The 20,754-nt window shown below is 34.9% G+C and overlaps 1 protein-coding gene across 1 annotated transcript in view; it reads right to left on the bottom strand.

The window, feature by feature from the left end:
• The window catches only part of NPHP3 (nephrocystin 3), a 49,956-nt gene that overhangs the window by 7,682 nt on the left and 21,520 nt on the right, over positions 1–20,754 (bottom strand). The window contains exons 10-23 of the mRNA XM_015823090.1: positions 19,467–19,570; positions 18,175–18,289; positions 16,639–16,782; positions 15,963–16,060; positions 14,802–14,904; positions 13,982–14,064; positions 10,647–10,785; positions 9,308–9,472; positions 8,079–8,176; positions 6,858–6,980; positions 4,712–4,901; positions 3,996–4,237; positions 2,976–3,051; positions 2,204–2,331 (exon numbers count right to left, since the gene is read on the bottom strand). Of these exons, the coding sequence (XP_015678576.1) occupies positions 2,204–2,331; positions 2,976–3,051; positions 3,996–4,237; positions 4,712–4,901; positions 6,858–6,980; positions 8,079–8,176; positions 9,308–9,472; positions 10,647–10,785; positions 13,982–14,064; positions 14,802–14,904; positions 15,963–16,060; positions 16,639–16,782; positions 18,175–18,289; positions 19,467–19,570 (1,808 nt within the window). The remainder of the gene's footprint in view (positions 1–2,203; positions 2,332–2,975; positions 3,052–3,995; positions 4,238–4,711; positions 4,902–6,857; positions 6,981–8,078; positions 8,177–9,307; positions 9,473–10,646; positions 10,786–13,981; positions 14,065–14,801; positions 14,905–15,962; positions 16,061–16,638; positions 16,783–18,174; positions 18,290–19,466; positions 19,571–20,754) is intronic.

Raw genomic sequence — 20,754 nt, 5'->3', positions numbered from 1 at the left:
TCTGGGTGCGCTTCAAGGTGCTGACTATCATCTTTAAGGCGCTCCATGGCAGCGGACCAGGATACCTTCGAGACCGCCTTCTGCCACAGATTACCTCCCATCGGCCAGTACGCTCCCACAGGGTGGGTCTCCTCAGGGTGCCGTCGGCCAGACAGTGCCGGCTGGCGACCCCAAGGGGGAGGGCCTTCTCTGTGGGAGCCCACCCTCTGGAATGAGCTTCCCCCAGAGATCAGGGTGATCCCTGATCTCCCTTCCTTCCGCCGCGCCCTCAAGACATGGCTATTCCAACAAGCGGGACTGGCCTAGGGTAATTTTTAAGAGGGGTTTTAGAGGGGTTTTTAAGCATATTTTAATCAGACAATTTAAATATTTCATTTTAATTAATTTTAATTTGTGATTGTTATCGGTGTTTTTAATTGATTGTCAGCCGCCCTGAGTCCGCAAGGAGAAGGGCGGGATATAAATTCGAATAATAATAATAATAATAAAAAAATAATAACTAGCACCTTTAATTGCAGCCAAAGTGAACTGAGAACTAAGGCAGCTCATACAAGTGGCGTAAAATATTGGCAAACCCAGAATTCCCAGCCCTCCCTACATATGCGGCTGCATTCTGAACCAGTTGTTGTTTCTGAGTGTTTTTCAGGGGCACTTTGAAATGGGGAGGGTGAGGGGGGTAAATGAACAGCAATCCCCACTGATACCTAAAGCTTAGCCTCACAAAAAAGGTCCCTTAACCAGTAATGCCCCACAGGCTAAACTTGCATATAATGATAGCCATACCACTATCCTTGCCCTGGAGTCATGGCTAATGCCACCCTCAAAACCTAGGACAACACATTTTAGAGGGGGGGACCTTCCCTTCACTGCCCAACCAGGTCTCAGTGATACATGTCAGGTCAGCCCTCATCGTCAAAACATGACTAGATGGGAACAAATCTGCATTTAAGATAATAATTAAATAATGTCAAATTCCAGCTGGAAAATAATGTATTCTTAGAAAGTCATACACCTTGCTACTATGTTTAGTTTTCACTTATTATGTTCCATGTATCTGATTATTGTTAGAAAATCACTCTTTCTAATTTAATATCTGCATAAATTGAGACAAGTATGGTTTATTAATAAAAACTGGTTACTTTTCCTTCCATGAATTACAGATAGAGATCTGGTCTGCTTGGCCAGTTCTTAAGATTTTCTTATCAGAAAAAAATCATCATCATAATAATCAAACAGTAAGATTAAATTAAAATAAAATAAAATAAAATAAATTTCAAACAGTGTTATACAAGTGATGAATACTTAGTTTTTAAATATGCTTATTTTAACATTTAAAATTGCATATTTCATATGAAAACCAGAGCAATACCCACGACTATGCTCCAGAATTTTTGTCAATAACTTATGGAACTATAATTGTATAAAAACTTCCTATATAAACAAGGAAAAAACACCATACTCACTAGCACTGATGATTTTACCTAATTTCGAATAATGAAAAGTCTGCAAGCAAACCACCAAGTTCAGAAAGTACCAAGCACTCCATTGCTTCATTAATTTTAATCAAAAATCAGAAGAGACTGAGAAGAGACTCAGTCACAAATGCCAAACAGATATGTCCAGGAAAGTAATACATAATCTGTGAAGGGATCTCTATTGCAGCATTTCTGAGTACCTCCTAGCCATCTGATGAATGTCACAATATACAGTATATGCATTCCCTCAAAATCACAAATAATTTCAAAAATTGCATATACTGAACATGTCTGAACTCCAATTCTGGAGTCATATAGACTCCATATATGACTGGCCAAAATATTTTGAATTCGTAGTATAGATTATTATGTGACCTGCATAAGAATAAAGCTGTCTATAGTATCATGCTTTATACTGAGAAATAAATATCATGTTTTCCTTTGAAATTTTGATAAACTCAACATTTCCTGTTTTTTACTACAAAGATAGCACGTTAATGCAGACAAAAAGATCATGCATTTTAATTACATCAATTCTGCTATCCTTTAAGCAGGTAGAAAATATTCATTTGATATTCTTAATATATTTATTAAGAAGCTATTGAATGTCACTACTTCCAGAAATGGAACTCTTACACAGAATTAATGCTACTACTCTAGTTAATTATCTTCAAAAAAAAAACCCCTTCAGCTTAAGATATATCAGTTGTCACCTGATTATTACTTACTCCAGATTATTCTGAAGGTAGTAGAGAACTCCAAGCTCATTAAGTGTTCGAGCATTATCTGAGGTATCTTTACCTAAAGTCAGCTCTTCCAGCTGCAGAGATCGTTGACGAAGAAGAGCAAATCCATACTAAAAGCAAATGAGGAAATTATTTCCTTGATATTTTAATGTCCAATGATAAAACTAAGGGAAAACATGCTTGGAGCCAACCTGCAGAATCCATGACAGAATCTGAATACGTACTGTTCCACAGGGAAAATGTGTGATTTACTAACTATAGTAGGTCCTCTCCAGTTTAATGCTATATTTTAAAGCAAGGAAAGGGAAAGCTTAAAATTAGATTGTAAAGCATATTAATATATCCCCCAAAATTGCCTACCCATTTAGATGAGAGACAGCGAGAGATAATATTGCATGAAAAAATTCCTTTCTTTAAAAAGGGGGGGGGGGGGAGGAGAGGCAAATAAGAAGTAGGAATGCCAGTATTGCTAGACATTTTTCAGAATTATAAAAATACTTATGACTTTTAAAATAACAACTTTTTGAGCAAAAAGAATCAAAACTATCTATTTTGGTATGAAAATTTAATATAACTGAATGTGAAATAAATCAAGTTGTATTCATAAATGACATCTGAATCAATTTACTGCCCATGCCAAAACTTGTAAATGAATGCATACTAGCAAGGATGCCAATCTAATTTGAGAAGAACTTTTGTCATTTTTCTAAAAAATGGTGTCTCAACCCAACAGGGTGAAGTTACATGTATTTACCAGACTGCCTTTCCGTCTTGCAGCTTTTTGCTGAATTTTGAAGGATTTCTTCCTAAGATGTTCAGCTTGTTCAAATCTAAAATGAAAAATTCAGTTAATAGTAACAGTGGTAGATGAACAGAGGTTTTAGCAGTAGAATATGTTTAGAAGATCATAATTTTTCAGAATATAATGGGGATTGGTTCCAATAAAAACCAACAAATGGAGAGGTCCTACCTATATAGGACTGTATAATTCTTCTTTAGAATATTGCTGCAGGCATTAATATACACAGATTTAAACCTTTTCCTGATTTCTAATTTCATCTTTCTGTTTTCTTCTTTCATTTCTTCCCTCATTAGCAGCCTACAGAAATCTGGCACAATGCAGACAACCAGGTCAATATGTAGCTTCATGTAAATTTTAGCTGCAAACTTGAATGTTTTAACTTGTACGTGTCCTTCTGGTTGAATCCTGATGATTCTATGGACTACTCTGAATTATTTCCTTGGCAAAAGTATTTTCTATTTTCTTGCTTTCTTCCAGGATTTTTTTTTTACTTCCTAGTGTAGCCTGTGAGTTCTGATATTTTCTGGTTCCCTTCCATCAATATATTAACTTGGTCCGAATCTACTTTGTTTTTGTAGATAAGCTAAGGTGAAACCAAATTGTAGTAATTCTTTAAAATGGTATTTCAAAAACATTAGCTACAGCGATTCATAAAATGAATGAGGCAGGTAACACATAAACTAAGAAATATTGTAAAACCAATAAAACAATGTCATTTACATTATGTACTATGTTACTTTCCAATCTTCCCTAATTTTCCTCCTAGGTTTCCATAAGATATATTTAAAATAATTAACTATTTAAAACCATTTCCCAACTTCAAAACTTTCATTCCCTGCGTATTCCCCCTATATTCTCAAACCCAATTTCTTGGCCAATTCAATACCAAGAAAATTCTAGCAGCGCCCCCAGGAAGGTCTTGTTAAAAATGAAAAGGGGGGGAGGTCTGGATAGAATATGGTTTTTCCTTACTTGTTCTGCTTCTGATATAATGTTGCCAGAGCATCAAGTTCACGAGCTATCCTGAGATGATCAGATCCATAAGCATTTTCAGAGATTTCAAGTGCTTGTTTATATAATTGCTCAGCATTGCCATATTTCTTCCACTGCACATAAACACTAGCTAACTGATGAAGTGACTGGGCCACTCTGGGATGATCGGGATCAAGGGCAGTCTCTCGAATCTCCAGAGAGCGCTGCAATGGAGCAATTGCCTATAAAGAAGGTGGTTTTTTTTTCTTTTTAGAAAAGGATAGTCAGTAACACACACACACACACAGATAGACAAAATGGCCCAAAAATCAGCCAAATAAATCATGCTTTCTTCTCCCTCAAAGTTTTTCTCATATAACTTCAGAGAACTAAAATATTCTACTGCCATGGAGCTCTTGTCTTTTCCAAGAATTAGTGTCAATTGTTGGTTTAATTCTACATTATGTCATTCAGTACAATAAAAATGACAATATGAAATCAGTTGCATTGATCAATCAATCACATGGCTAGACTTATACAGATATCTTATATCTGTTGTCAAATTTCTATAATCATGAAAAGTAAGAAACATGCTTAAAAGAAAGATGAAAGTTATTCAAATAAAATCTCAAGTTTCTCCAGAAATCTGATTCTATATCTGCCACTGAAAAAAACAAGAGATCTGAATGTGTCTTCTTTTCTGGAGAGGTACTTACCTGACTGAGAAGACCTAGGTCTTTAAGAAATCGTCCCAGGGTCTCATAAAGATCAGCCAAACAAATCACGCTTTCTTCTCCTTCACAGTTTTTCTCATATAACTTCAGAGAACTAAAATATTCTACTGCCATGGAGCTCTTGTCTTTACCAAGAAGCTGCCAGTAGCTGAGTAGTTCTGCAAAATGTCCCCTACAAGCAGTAAATACAACTCATTAAAACATGTCAAACTCGTGACGTCACATGACATCGCGCAACGTATCGGAGCTTTTTCCCCATTGCTGGCAATGGGGTGGGCGCGGTTTTGTCATGACGTGTCTGGCCTGCAGGCCGGCAGTTTGACACCCCTGTTCTAAGGAATCTAATTGGTCAGGTTAATATATTGTATATTACATGGATTGTTTGCTTTTGGTTTTGCTTTATAGGTGAATTGGACCACAATAAGTTACTCCTAGTTTTTTCAAAAAATTAAAGCAATGTATGAACAAGCTGGTGATACACAATAAACAAAGACCATTCCAATTTTGTAAAGGAATTGAAATACAAACATTTCCAACAGGTGCCTATATATCTTATAATCTATCCCTGCCACTCTGCTTTTGAAACACTTGGAATACAGTTTTGAAAGCCAGTGGTCAGTATTGTGGCTGTCCTTCTTACAGAACTGTATTGTCCTGTTAGGAAATCATGCTCCCAACAATAACATCAATTTAAATAATTTACAGCAATGTAGAATCATTCTCCAAAAATTAAAAATTCATAAAACATGTATTTAATATATCTAGATTTTACATGCACCTAGTTTGTGAAATCATGACCCTAAGAAGCATAAGTCAAATAGCCCCCACCTTTCAAATATAAAATATTTTACGGCAATTTTTTTAAAAAAAATAAATCAAAATGTAAAATGTAAAATTCAACACATTTTGCAGCGGAAGGATCCTAAACTCAAAACCTCCTATTTTAAGAGTAAAATAGGGTGTACAAACTTATAAAAAAGATCCAATCTTAAAACATGTGTTCCTTATCAGAACATCATATTTTGGAATCACATTATTTCTGGTATGCTCAGAACAGATTGGGAAAGTTCCACAATCAGAATTTGTTGCCTTTACAATGTTTCAACTTTCAACATTTGTAAATATAGATTCTGAAATTATAGCAGTTTCTGAGCCTCTTTTTACTATGTACTGCATGTGATTTTTGGATAAGCCAGTATTTCCAACATACGAGTGCACGAATTTTTTTAGTATACAAATTAAATAAACAAAATTTCACCATCATATGAAGTATTTTCCCCTGCTTTTCTTGATGTTTATATCTTAAAAGTTTTTAAAAGATTTGAATGGGAACTCTTGCCTCTTGCTTATTTCAATCCAGTCTGAAGCCAGAATTAACAGATCTTTATATTTTGGATCACATATTACTCAGGCATAACTATCCATCCCATGGGACCGTGGTCTCTACCTCGCCCCCTAGGCATTTTTAAACTGCATTTTCCAGAGACTGAAACTGACATTTCCTCCATAAAAACAGCATGCTTTGTTCACTGAACTAAATTCCCCTAGTTAAGCAAAAGGATGAAGCAGCAGCAACAGAGAAAAAGCACCACAGTAAACCAAAACTAAAGCAGTCTTTGTCTTTGGTACAGCCCCCTCCCCCAATAAATAGCAGGTATCAGCAATCTCTGCCCTTGAAATATTCTGAACTGCAGTTCCCACAACCCATTCTCAGTTACGATGGTAGCTATAGCTAACAAGAATTGAGGTCCAAATCATCAAGAGGGCACCACATTATTTATTTCTTATATATTCTTCAGTAAACTATCTCCCTCTGTACAATTTAGATATATGATATCAAACACAGAACAAAGAGCTCTTTATTTCTCTTTCCAGTCTAAAACAAAATTCCTGATAAAGACAATAGGACAGAACCGTAATAAAGAAAAAATATACCAAATCCTCTGTTGCCATTCAGATGATTTGGGTAGAATTCTTTTACTAATTTTGATCTGAATAACCAAAATGCATACTTAGACTTGTGCCCTTTGATATTTCATTCAACAGGTTTCTGTGTTTATTAAAAAAACACAAATCTTGTCACTAGAAACCTATAAACAAAGCCGTAGTCTAAATATTTCATCCTTACCTTTTATAAAGATTCTGAGATATAAAGAGATTCAATAAGCATTTCTGTAGCTTCTGCTTGTCTCCTTGTTGCTGAAACAACCAGGGCAATTCATCTGCACTCCTCCATGTCACTCTTTGTTCACTAGGGTGATTGTAGAGGAAGAAGATGGGAGAAGGCAAATTGCAAGGGAAGGGGAGTAATTATCTAAGTTACAGTAGAATTATAATAAAGGCATTTATGTGAACGTGAAATATAGTCTTTCTACCTGTAAATGTTTTTTAAATTTGTAGTGATAACATAAGAAAAATCAGAGAAAATAAAATTAAGAATTTTCTTTTGTTGGTGTATCAGAACTAACATATAAAAGGAGATAATCAGAAGTGAGGGACGATGTCCTGCCTGGGAAACTAGCGTAACTCAGAAAAAGTTCTACTAAAATATTCTACTAAAATATATCAACCTTCAATACTATCAGCCATGGTATCCTTTGGGCCAACTATGTGAGTTAGGGCTGGGTGGCATAGTTTTGCATTGGTTTAGCTCAGGGGTAGGCAACCTTGGCTTTTTTATGACTTGTGGACTTCAACTCGCAGAATTCCTGAGCCAGCATGCTGGTTTAGCTCCTTCCTCCAAGGCCAGTCCTAGCCAGTGTTGATAGGGAATGAGAGAGATCGTGCCCCCCAACCACTCCCTTGAACTACTGCAATGCACTCTACATAGGACTATCTCTGAAGTCCATTAGGAAGCTTCAGCTGGTGAATTACATAGACAAATAAACAAACATATAAGTAATAAAATGAGACAGTGATGGAAATGAGATTTGAAATATGGGGTTCCTGAGTTATACCTTAGTCCTTTAGCTGCCCTATCATATAATATTTAAACTACAATCACTTGATGTGCAATATTTAGGACAATCAAATAATACTCAAAGTTTCTATCATTTTACAGCATATAATCACAGATAATAAAACTGCAGATGAGAATGTGAAAAAAACATGTGTACTTAAAAGCCCATCTGCTTTATTCTGCATGCTTAAAACTCGCCAAAACGTGCCCCAAACTGTAACTATTTGAAGGCAATTACTATGGATACCAAAATCTGGGATTATGTATGAATTTTCTGATGACAAATCCTGCTGACAACAAGGTGGTTATGAGCAAAGCTACCTTCAACATTTATTAAGTTTTTAAATAGTCACTAAATCATTTCTATATCTCATAATCTAAAAATCTTACCTCAATTGCCTGGTAAAGTAGTCTATCAGTTTTTCTCTGTAAGAGGCAAAACCATTCTGACTTCCTTCCATATATTTCAATTTTACTGTATCCCAAGCCTGAAAAGAAATATCAGTTTTATTGTGTAATAATAGTAACAACAATAGTAACCTATTAAACTTGTATGCTGACTAACTCAATGCCTCTGGGTAGCTCCTAACATTCAAATAAAGAAATTACAATAAAATCAATTATGTAGAAAAGATAAAGTAAGCACATCTCACTCTCTCTGCCAAAGGCCTGGATGAAGAACCAGGTCTTTATGATTCTTCCACAACCCCCCAGTTGCAGCCACTACCAGGCCAGGGCCTATTCGGAACCAGGCCACGTGAGCAGTGGATCGGCACGCACAGCTCAGCTTGCACAAGCAGCATGCCAACGTGAGTGGACACGCATGCACAGCTCAACTTGCACAATTTGAGCTTCGTGCACATGTGCGCGCAGGCCTGCCACTCGCGCAAGTCAAGCTGTGCATGCGTACACATCAGTCCACCATTCATGCAGACTAGTTCTCCTCTCACCCCATCACTGGGCCGCCAAGCAACAAAGGCTGGGGAACCGCTGTTCTAAACTACAGCAGAGAAGGGCCTCTCTGGATCTGTGAGGGAACCTAATTCCAGAACACTACTGCAGAGAAGATGTGTTTCCTGAGTCTCCACAGATGACATTGTTTAATCGAAGGAACCCAGACCATACCAACCCTGCAGTAAATGTAACTGTCCAATGAGAATAATAAACAATAATCAGCAAGTGACTTCGCAGGAAGTAAAAGAAAATTCCAGTCTTATGCATGTACAGGTAGTCCTCAACTTATGACCACAATCGAGCCCAAAATTTCTGAATGGTCACTAAATGAATTGTTGTAAGTCTAGGACTACCTGTATTTTTAGAAATGCTAGCCTATTAAAGTGAAATCTGTAGTGAATTTTACTTGCTATTTCTTGCCTGCTATGTGAGAGATTTCCCATCAGTACTGGATAAAATAATTTTCTTAAAAAAAAACTCATAACAAAGAAATAGCGTGAATATTGGAAATAAAATTATATTAATAGTGATATATTAACTGATCTTAACTCAAGTTATTTTTAGCTTTAAAAAAATCTGTCCAAAGCATTAGCAGAAACTAGCAAATGAGTAGATACAATAAATACAATAAGATCATTAGGTAACTAATTTCTTTGCCACAATACCTGAAGATGCTGAAACCTTAACAAACCACATCTATATGTCAAAATGTACATTTTGTGCATACTGTAAATTAAGGAGGCCAGCATTTCCCATGATAGCTCAGGGCAGAGTTCCATGAGTTCTGATTCACTGATTCCATTGTGACTAACACTGATGAGGCAGAGAATCTATAGAACAAACACACAAACAATTTTAGCATTTATTGACTCTGCCACATGATTAAACTACAGTTATTTGCATTTGTTTATTGGGTTTCCTTTCACAGAAAAATCCTCTTTGTGGAGGTCACAATTAAAGTATCCTAATACATGTAAGTCCTCAACTTGGGGCCACAATTGTGACTCAACTTTTCTCATGATATGTGATATGATTGGTAAGTGAGTCGTTATATGACTGGGCCCAATTTTCCAACACATTTTGCCATGATTATTAAACAAATCCAGCTTACCCCATTGACTTCATTTGTCAGGAGGCTGCAAGTGGTGATCACATGAACATTGGGCCCTACACCTATCATAAATACATGCCAGTTGCCATCATCCAAATTGTGATTACATGATTAAAAGGGACACTGCAATGGTTGTACAAGTGTGAGGTCTGGTCATAAGACACTTTTTCAGTGTCATTCTAAAGGTCTCTAAACAAGTGATCATAAGTTGAGAACTACCTATACTTTTCTTTGCACAATACAAAAAAAGGCTCACTTAATTTTTTTTGTTTCATTTTTAGAGTTTTTGTTATACTATTTTTCCTCTGGATTGGCTTTTAGCTGCCCAGAGTTATTTATGTGAGATGGAAATTTCCTAAATAAACAATGATCATACAGACAAGGGATTACATTTACTTTTTTTCTGAATATTCTTAGATTTTTTTTAAATCAATTTTTCAAGAGTTTATAATGAGTTTAAAAAGAAGAACTATTTTGAAAGACAAATGTCAAACAAAGGGGTTTGGATGATAATGGAATTGGACTGCAAAGGAGACATTTAAATTACTGAGTCCGATTCCACATAAAATGTTAAGGAAAACTATAACAGTGACTCCCACGGAACAAGGGAAGCTATCAGTTTCCCATCTTATTAGAGGAGCAAAAAACTGAACCTACTTGCCTATCATTATCCATATACTAAATTACTGCTTTTTCAGCTTGGCAATTTTACAATGCTTGGACTTCAATTCTCAGAATTCCCGAGCCAACATTCTGGCTATGAAATTCTGGGAATAGAAGTCTCCAAATCTTAATGTTGTCAAGTTTGAAAAGCACTGTCTTAAATAAAGTGCCATATCCATAAAATCAGATGTGTTATTGCAAAGGAAGCTCTAACAGCCTTGCAAACTTGCCTCTTTCATGAGCCTTTTCTCTTTTTCACTTTTCAAGGACTCTTCAACTGATCTCAAAACTAACTGGTAAAGAGCCATGACATTCTGGCACTCAAAGCACTTCTGTAGAAGTATATCTATATCTTCTGTACTTTTGATGCTGAAGGACATAATACAAAAGATTTAAAATAGTACATTTGAAATTTCACTTGAAATAGTTAAAAGTATTAAAAATCATAAACCTTCACAATTCCTATAACTAAAGCTCAAATGTTAATGATTGTTCGTAACCTAAAGTCACTTATTTGAGATGGGCAGTCCCAGAAATTGAATAAAATAAATAATACATAAGAGCATCTTCTGATGCATGCCATATTTTGTTAACAAGGGAGAGAAAGGTAGAGAGAGATGAAAATATGGCTATACTTTTAGGCAAATAAGTTGCCTCTGAGTTATTTTATCCCAAAGAGCATAATCAAGTCTTAACTTTTAATGGCAAAACATCAAGCAGAAATCTTCCAGGGAAAACCACAATATGAAAATCAAGTCTAAATAAAGCATTTGAATTCACTAACCAAAAGATACCTAAAGTTGGGTTAGTATTTACTGTGCTAAAGCCAAGTAACTATTAACTGTTCTTATTTTAGAGCAGGGGTGTCAAACCCGCAACGTCATGTGACGTGTTGCGACGTATCGTGACTTTTTTTCCATTGCCGGCAATGGACTGGGCAGTTTTGGCACGATGCATCCAGCCCGTGGGCTGGCAGTTTGACACCCCTGTTTTAGAGCCTATTTTAGAGAGAAAAGAATTAATGCTGATGAAAAGTTACAGTTTTGTGCTTGCACTAAGTCACAGCCTGTGGAAAGATATAGGCTCCACGATTTCACTCATATTGTGTGTCAGCTTTCTCCAATATAGTGTCAGTGAGAATGTTCCAGGCCCACGATACATCAGAGGGTAACAATTAGAGAAACCTGATGTAGCTCATTAAACTAGCATATGACACCACAACCATGTCAAGCAAATTGTATATTCCATAATGCAACAGAGGATAGGTTAACCTAGTGATAAAGACAGGATATTTGTTCCAATGCTTATGTTTATACAGCTGAATTCATATATCAGGCTAAGGCACGACTGTCAAACTTGCCACATCATGTGACGTATCGCGACTTTTTTTGCATTGCTGGAGTTGGGGTGGATGTGGCCTCTGTATGATGCAACCGGCCCACAGGCTGGCAGTTTGATACTCCTGGGCTAAGGCAAGATTTGATTAACCATGGTTTGCTGCATCAAAAATAACTGGCTGAATGCACACAAAATGGTAAGCCTAAACAGATTTTTATCATTTAACATAATGCTAGCCAATATCTTGCTTCAGATATAATATTATGCTACAGCTGAATATACAGAAGCAATCATTCAATTCATTAGAAGGAAACCAAAGATTACCTGAGTCAGGGAGGATCCAATTTGAATGAAATATAATCTCTTTGCACCTTGCCTAACAAATGACATTTTCTAGTGATCATGATGAATCACTACTAAATGAATATTTAGTCTACATACAGTTGATCTGATTGCATAGCTGCATGCAAATGTAAGATCAATTTGACATAGACTTAACTTGACAAAGTCAGGAGACCAACATATGATAAAAGTACCAAGAGTTAAGACATGAACTTCCATGATCAAAAGCTATGTAGGACAACTAGATTTCTCTCCAAACTGTCTTCTAAACTATAATAACGACAATGCTGATGAAAGCACCCAGTCCAATTCTTTTAGGTTATAAAACAACTGAAGTTTATAAAAGTGTACATGTAGAGTGTGTCAGAACTTCTCTGTTCTACAGTTTGCTATTTTGTTTGCTTCTTTCTTTTTCTCATTGGGAAATTTTTCTGGAATCAAGAAATAAGACAGTTTTGTTAGCTATCAGATTTCTATTGTAGATACCTGTCTACAAACATTTGTTCGGAAACTGTTGATCACCAATGTATGCCTCAAATTAGTTGTGCTGAAACTGATAAAAGGAGCAATGGTGTTCAAGACTTTATTCAATAAACCTTTGCAATTATTGTACTATACTGGACAGTGTTGCCTTCTGTGGTGATTGTCCCAACTGGGATAAAGAACCTAAGAAGGGAAGAAATCAAGTTTTTTTTCTTGGAGTTGTGGTCTTACTACATGTGGAGAACATGCGTTGGGGGAGGCTTATCTACTTCATGAGAGAGCATAGCACTTCCCAAATAATTCCACAGGTAATGACTTGGTTGGCACAACAGTTGTAAACCTCTTAAAACTGCAGTAAATAACAGTAAGAGACATCAATCTAACAACCTATTATAAAAACATTTGTGAAAAACAGTAGATTGCCTGAATGAAATTGCCATCTATATTCTTTGACAGCATGAAATTAAGTTGCAAACTTTTGACTTTCAAGTTCTTTCACAGTGAAAAATAAAACAAGCAAATAAAGGGGGGGGGGGGAGAAAGGTGCCTCCTATTAAAAATATCACATTATGAATCTTTTGTAGAGAAAACATCTACATGATAAATACTGTAAACTCTTGAGTCGGTGGCCTAATCAAGGGAAGAGCTGTCTGTTAAATTCTAATGTTGCTTAAATGATTGATAGATTTTTTGAGCCTCAACACTAATATGGACTTTATGTACTGCAGCAGCAGTGATGACATGGCAATCAGGAAGAGAAGCAGAAGGAAACAAAGTCAAATCAACCATGATTCAGGTATCTTCGCTGCAACTTTAGATCTGGAGATCATGTTGCTAAGCAATGGCAGCACCTGGAGCCAGATTGGGCTACCACCTATATTGAATGATACCCTCATAATCCCTAATCAAGCTGTTCAGGCAGAATCTATTATTGCCCAAGATTTGGACAAAGTTCAAAGACTGCAAGTTATAGCATTCAAATCCAAAATCTAAACTGAGATCCATTAAATCAAGTTTTACTGTATGTAGCATTTATTTTATTTTTTTAAATTATAGAGCTTGAATTGAATAGATTATTAGAATTAAAAGTTAAGGTTTCCCTGTTCATTTGTGTCTGACTCTAGGGCACACTGCTTATCTCAGTTTCTTGTCCAAGGGAGCTAGCATTGTTATTATAATTACAAAGAATTTTCCACCTGACTGAAGTCAAAAAGTTTGGGAATTTATTTCATGTCATTAAAGAAGAATGCAAACTGCAAAAATCCATTTGGACAACCTACTTATACATATTTGTGTTTTGATACCAATTCTTATAAATAGTAAAAGAATTAATTTTACTGGATCTAGGTGCTTAACTATTCTTTTCTAGAAACAGCAGCATATCAGTATCTTTTTAACATACCCAGCCATAATTCTGCCCAAAAGAGTAACATAGAGGGCATTGCATGTTGAAGTAGAATTACTGTGTTTCTCAAGCTTCTTCTCCTAAAGAAGTAGAAAACCAAAAATGAATCTTTCTACAATGTTGAAAACTGTTATGAACTCATAAGGAATACAAGAAACATCATACCAACACAATCATACCCTCTGCTAAGTATAAGAAAAATAATTTTTAAAAATATATTTTATTTTTAAAATGTTTTTTTAATAATAAAAGTGTATTACAGATCAAGTGAAACAAGAACACAAGTGTGGAACTCTGGATTTTTTAAAACTATGATTTTCCAGAAATCCATACTAATATAACTGGAGTTGAGGATTCCTAGAACAAAACATCAATATTTTGAAGATCACAGTGAAAATAGTTGTTGATACATTCTCAGACATACTACAGCTTGCAAAAGATACATCAAGAACTTTATTGAAAAGTTACTTGATTCCTTTGCTAAACATTCTTACCCATTCACAATCATGTATTCGCCAGTTTAAAATCTAAAACTCACAAGTATAACCTAGAGGAGACATAGGGATACCTAATCATAATAGCAAGCAATGGAACAAGCATAATTTCAACAGTAAATAACCTGCTATTATAAATAGGGCTTTCTTGTCTTTCATACATTTTAAATCTTGAGTTATCCATTTTTAGTGCAGAAACTTTTGATTTTTTTCTTTAAAGTTATATGAGATATGTAATTATTTCTCTTTTTAATTTGAAATATTTATAATTAAGCCTGGTTGAGTACAAAGATAAGGAATTTGTATTTATGAAGCAGCAATACCTGTTCTTTGGTCAGCTTTAGGCCTGCGCTGTTGCATTCTTCATTAATAAGATATTTGACACAGCTGACAGTTAATGGTTCAAGATGAAGGGTAGGCCACAGCCTTTCAATGAGAAAGCAGAAAATGACAGTCACATACAGAATTTAACATGTAAAAAGAGTAAATTTAAATACAGGAACAATGTTAAAAACCCAGGGCAAATCTCTTAATCCCTGGCTTAGATACATAGCTGTCTCAAAATCAAATAGTGATCATGAATGGTTCTTACCAAACTAAGGTGCCACAAAGCTTACATGCCAACATTTTTATTAAAAGACTTGAGTTAGAAACAATGCCTTTTAAATGTTAACAGTCTGAATTGGGTAGTTAATTGGGTAGTTAATATCCTAGAAAACAAATATAGAGGTAAAATGGAATTGACAGGAGAAACGGATATGATAGATAGATAGATAAATAACAAAATGATGGAATTTAACAAAGATATATGCAAGTTTCTTCACTTAAGAAGCAAAAGTCAAATGCAGAAGTATATGATGAGAAATATTGAGTTTGATAATAGTACTTATGAAAAGGATCTTATTCTTTTGATTGACTAATCAGTTGATTACGTACAAATTATGAGCCAGCCATAAATAACATAATTTTGCATAGCAACACATTAAAATCAAATTATCCCGCAGCCAAAATATTACCACAGAGAAAATCTTTTCTTATTCAGCAAGCCAATAAAATCGTTTTATAAGATGCCATATCAGAAAACACTCACTTAAACAAAAGATAGAATCCAGGTACCAATTCTGATAGTCTTATACCCAAGAAAAATGTTTTGTGATTCTTTTTTAAAGAGTATTATATACAAGTGAACTTTTTTTCACCTGTAAAACACATCTCCCATTCACATTCTGAAGTGCTACAATTCAGGAGCATGGATATTTTCTGAATGGCCATCACAGTCACCTTGTTGCAAAAAGCATATTGCTTTTTTCATAGATATGCCTATTTGTGTTCATGGATTCATAGTAAAAAACATTCTGCCATGTACAGGTAAAGCTGATTCTTATAGGGCACTCAACATGCTGTCTGCAATTGAGAAGAAAACTACCATGCCTGATTTTCCACAGCTGAATGGCATAGTTTATCGTAAAACAAAGCAAGTTTACCTCCAAGCTTGTGGGCAACTTTCAACATTCACAGATACCACAACTCTTACATTCACTGGCAGTGGATCAATCAGCCACTTCATATGCTTTTCAGCTTGCTGAAAGACATAAGGTTAATTTAAAATTCAGAATGTTGTAACAGGTTAACTATACATGTATTTTTTAAATATTTTTCTCATTGAAAAATATCATTTACATTATATTTTTTCTTTCAGCTGCCTTCATAAAATAGAACTGCAGAAGAATTACACATATGCAACCTAAAACTATGTGTTTAATATTACATAAATTATAGTTACTATCTCCAAAAACAAAAGCTTTTTCTGGCCTCTCTATAATAAGTTTTCATTTTAACTTAGGATGTTGCAGGCAAGGTTTTGATTGTTAAACATGTTTTATATTATAAATGTTTATTAGATTGCTTGGTTTGATTGTATACATATAATAAACCATAGCTTAGCATACGTGAATCCAATCATTAGGAACAAGGAGAAATGTTCTCTCCCAGTTGTATTCAGGTTTCTTATTTTCATGTGTGCACAGTTACAAATGTAAATGCACTTTCTGTGTGTGTTTTTGGTGCATTGTAAAAAAATTATCTTGTTAAAATAGTAAAAAGTAATTTAAGCAATTCTAAATCCACCTTTCAGTAAAGCAGAAGTCAAAAAATATATACCTGTATCTGATCAACTGAATCAATAATGATTATAATACTGCCTTGCTGGCGAGCAGAAAGTTTCTCTAGCCAACGAGGAAATTCTTCTAATAATTTAGCTGGTTCCAATGAAGTAGGTGAGACTGACCAGGAATTTTGCATAAGCTGTGAGAAAATAAACAGAAATAAAAATGCTTCATCTAAATAATATTTTATCTAAAAATGAAACAAAGAAGCAGACCTTTTTAGACTTCACATAGCTGAGTTTTTAATTTAAAAAAGGATTAGAAAAAGTATTTTAATTGCAACGTATTTTGTGGCCACTCCAGCCTGCCATCTTTCTACATTAGCAACCTCTAAATCCAGATTTAGCCTACATGCTACACCATAGTTTAAATAAGCCAAGAACAAAACCAAACTGTGGTTAAATAAATCATATATTTTGATTTTAAAAGTATCATAATTTGTTACATTTAACACTGATTCATTTATAGGATCTTAAAAAATCTCTCAGTACTATTATTCTGTGTTCTAGTTTCAGAGTAGGATATTGTACAGAGGTACGTACCTCTGCTGCAACAAAGCTACATTGGATGTGTCATTTGGCTGAGGAGCAGGAAAATATATAACATGCTGAGTGATTTCATGGTTAGAACCAGTGTATTAACTAAATTATGGAACATTTAACCACTTCTTGGGTATAACAGTTATAACCTCACAGAATGGTTTATATGAGATTCCCAGGTGCCTTCTAACCAAAGAAAGCTTGAACCTTAGAAACTGTATAAAGACAAGGAATTACGATATTTTTCAGTATCACAAGTAAATAAACTAAGAGAGGCTAGTGCATTAGCAGAAAAACTGCCAACTGAGAAATGTAAACTATGCTTGCCTAAAGCCAGACAATTAGGAAATATAGCCTAGTTTTATTCCTTAGCCCGATGGCTAAAAATGACAGCAGAATATGTTTCTCATGCTCAGGATATTTTATAATAAAGGGATATTTTTTGTTTTTGCAAATTTTATACTAAGGCCAAGTAAAAATAAAATTTAAGCTTGAAATTATTACAGTCCAACAACGTATGGATTTGTAAGGACCCAACAATTTGAGTTTCTGCAGTCACAGAATCTATATTTTAGTTTTACCAGATGTTTAAATCAGAATAGACTCTCAGTGACACTGTTTAATTTACTCTGCCTATAATCTCACTTGGTAATTTATACTATGTTAACTACGGTTCTCGATATTCATGCTTATTTTAGAGCTTAATTTTGATTTTTAGGCTATAAAACAAAACATATGATTAATAATCAACTAATCCTATACTCAAAATTTAATTTCTCTGACATTTTTAAATCCCAAGTTTATCAATTTGTCTTAATTATTTTATCCCTTTTTCTAGTTTCTTTTTTATATTTATATATTTTTTTAAAACATCTAATGAAAATACAAAGAACAGGAAATTTAAGCATAATATAGTGAAACAGAATTCTCATTTTATTAAGTGAACAAGTACTCTGGTTCCCATATGCTGATACGTAGTTAAATAGACCTACCTTTAAAGTGAGACGTTTGAGAATCAGTGTAGGCTCTGAACTGCTCGACATGGCTTTCCCAACAAAATGGTAGAGAATGAGTGTATTTGGAGAATGCTTCTGTTGTAACTGAATCCTAATAAGAAAAAATATACTTATATACTTATGAGAAAAATATATATACTTATCAACTCAAATACTACAAACAGTTCTACCACAATATAGATGATTATGTTGTTACTTTGGAAAGTTATTTTTTACATGGCTATATTTAATTTTTAAACATTGAACTATCAACTAGATATTAATGATAGTTTCAAAAACCTAGAAAAGGAAACCTCTTGATCCTTGCCTCAAGAGATTGGCCCACATAGTTTATATACTGCTCACAAAAATAAAGGGAACGCAAACCCCTTCAGTTCCATGGTAAAATGTTCCCTTTATTTTTTTGAGCAGTATAGTTAACATACTACCAGTATCTGGCAGGAGCTCTCCATGAACTCAGAAGTTTTTTCCAGCCTTGTCTTGAGATATTAGGAACTGAACATGACACATTCCATATGTAACACATTTTGCCAATAAACTGCCATTCTTTTCCAAAAATTGATACTTCTGTGCTGCAGTTTCTTTGGCATTTGGTCTTAGACTAGAAACCTGAATGGTGTCATCATAACAGTTTAAATTCTAGATAAATTAAGGTAAATAAACAAGCAGTCCTTAGAAAATAAATGGTGGTACAGTATATATACACATTTTAAACTTTAAATGTCTTTATGGGTATACCCTATACAGATTACAGTGAGACACCAAATAAATGCAACTAAATTAGTTTTGATGTTATTGCACAAGTGGAACTTTTTTTTCCCCTTTCCCTGCTAAACTACATTCCCACCAACGTAAAACTTCAGGAATGGTCGCAAGGAAAGCTGATTGGGGGAGCTTGAAAACCTAGAGTCTGTGATAAAGTAACAAATGTATAATATACAGAGCCTGGCTAACTGTTTGAAAAAGACTCTATGGAACAAATGGAGGGGAGAGGAAGACAAACTCTTATAACATGATAGAATACTTAGTATATTTTGCAAAATGAAGAATATAAATATTGTAGGTGTAGTGATTCATTAGCACTATGTCCACTGAGCTAGTATATTATAACTGTGTTATGAAGTGACTAGTAAAACTGGATTTAAAGGATATCTGGAATGCACATACTTGTACAGCTTGGTATTTCTTGAAGAAGGAAACATTTTTTAAAAATGTACATTTCCTAGAAATACAGGTGTGTTTTTTTTTAAAAAAAAAATCCATAATACCATTTTGATAAAAGGAGCGATTTTCCAGAACCTGGCTCTCCAGATACAAGGAGGGGTGGAATTGGTGCAGGGGCTGCCACCAAATCATTCAGACATTCATAATACTGCAAAGAAAACAATGTAATATAATAAATAACGGTTGAGTTAGGTCCAAACATTTACATTTACTTGATTTTAAACCTGTTAATCCAAAGATTAGTCTTTTCCATATTAATTTATGCACATATAAAATAATATATTGATGTTGGCTAAATTTATACATAAGATATATTGCGGATCTTGTTAATTAATGAATCAAGACTGGAGGGGACTAGGAAGAGACTCTTCTCTCTCCTTTGGAACATTCTTCCTTTACAGTCAAAGCTTCCCGGCCTTTCAAAAATACCTAATGATGCGGTTCTACTATCTTGCTTGGGGCAGAGAGAAGAGCAGGCAACTGTGAGCCGTTAGAACCTTCCCACCTTCCCGCCTTTTAAATAACTTTTAATGTAGAATTTTAACTATCTTTGTCTCTCCTTTAAATTTTTACATTCACATTTTTTGTTTTTTAATTAATTGTCTTTTAATTACATTTTATTTGTACACTACCCAGATTCCCTCTGTGAGGGATATGGATAATTTCTGAATGTGATAAATGAAATAAAAAAGTTAAAACAGAATTTATTGACCATGACTGTCCTGATTCATATTTGACCAATTAATGGACAGATTAATTACAGTTCTCACTGGTTTGATCAGCATGAAACAGCATGAAAAACTCAAATGACAATACAATTTAGTGTGCATGGGTTACCAGAGCAATTAGGTTTTAGAGTACTTTGAGACAAAATTTTATTTACCAATACCTTGGTCTTAATTCACTGATTTTTACAAAATGAAGCTGCAGTTCTCTCATTCTTTCCAGACACTTCAGCCATCTTTTTTTTTCATTTCAGGAGCAATATATTAAGGAAAAAATAGCTACGCAGTGCAAGAGTATACCCAACCTATCTAACTTAGTTGGGCTTTGGCCTGGCTCACTAATTTTACCAACTTTACCAACTCCACGAGGATTGTTTTCACCCCCCCTCTCACCCCTTTCTGGTTTCGCACAGCCGGACTTGTTGCTATTGAATGTTCCACAGGACGGTTCTGCTGGCTCTGCGTGATTCCCCCGCCGCGCAGACCTGGCCCAGTACACTCTCAAGGGCCCACCTTGATGAAGGGGTGTGGAGCCCCGAGAGGTGGTGTGCAGCAGTAATTAGTGGGAAAAAACCCAAATTGGTTAGGTTTTTAGTGGGGTGTTTTG

The sequence above is a fragment of the Protobothrops mucrosquamatus genome, unplaced genomic scaffold, assembly GCF_001527695.2.
Source record: "Protobothrops mucrosquamatus isolate PMUCROS unplaced genomic scaffold, P.Mucros_1.0 scaffold_177, whole genome shotgun sequence".
Taxonomy (NCBI): Eukaryota; Metazoa; Chordata; class Lepidosauria; order Squamata; family Viperidae; genus Protobothrops; species Protobothrops mucrosquamatus.
The sequence above is the reverse complement of the archived record's forward strand: the minus strand, read 5'-3'. Positions and strand labels throughout refer to the sequence as shown.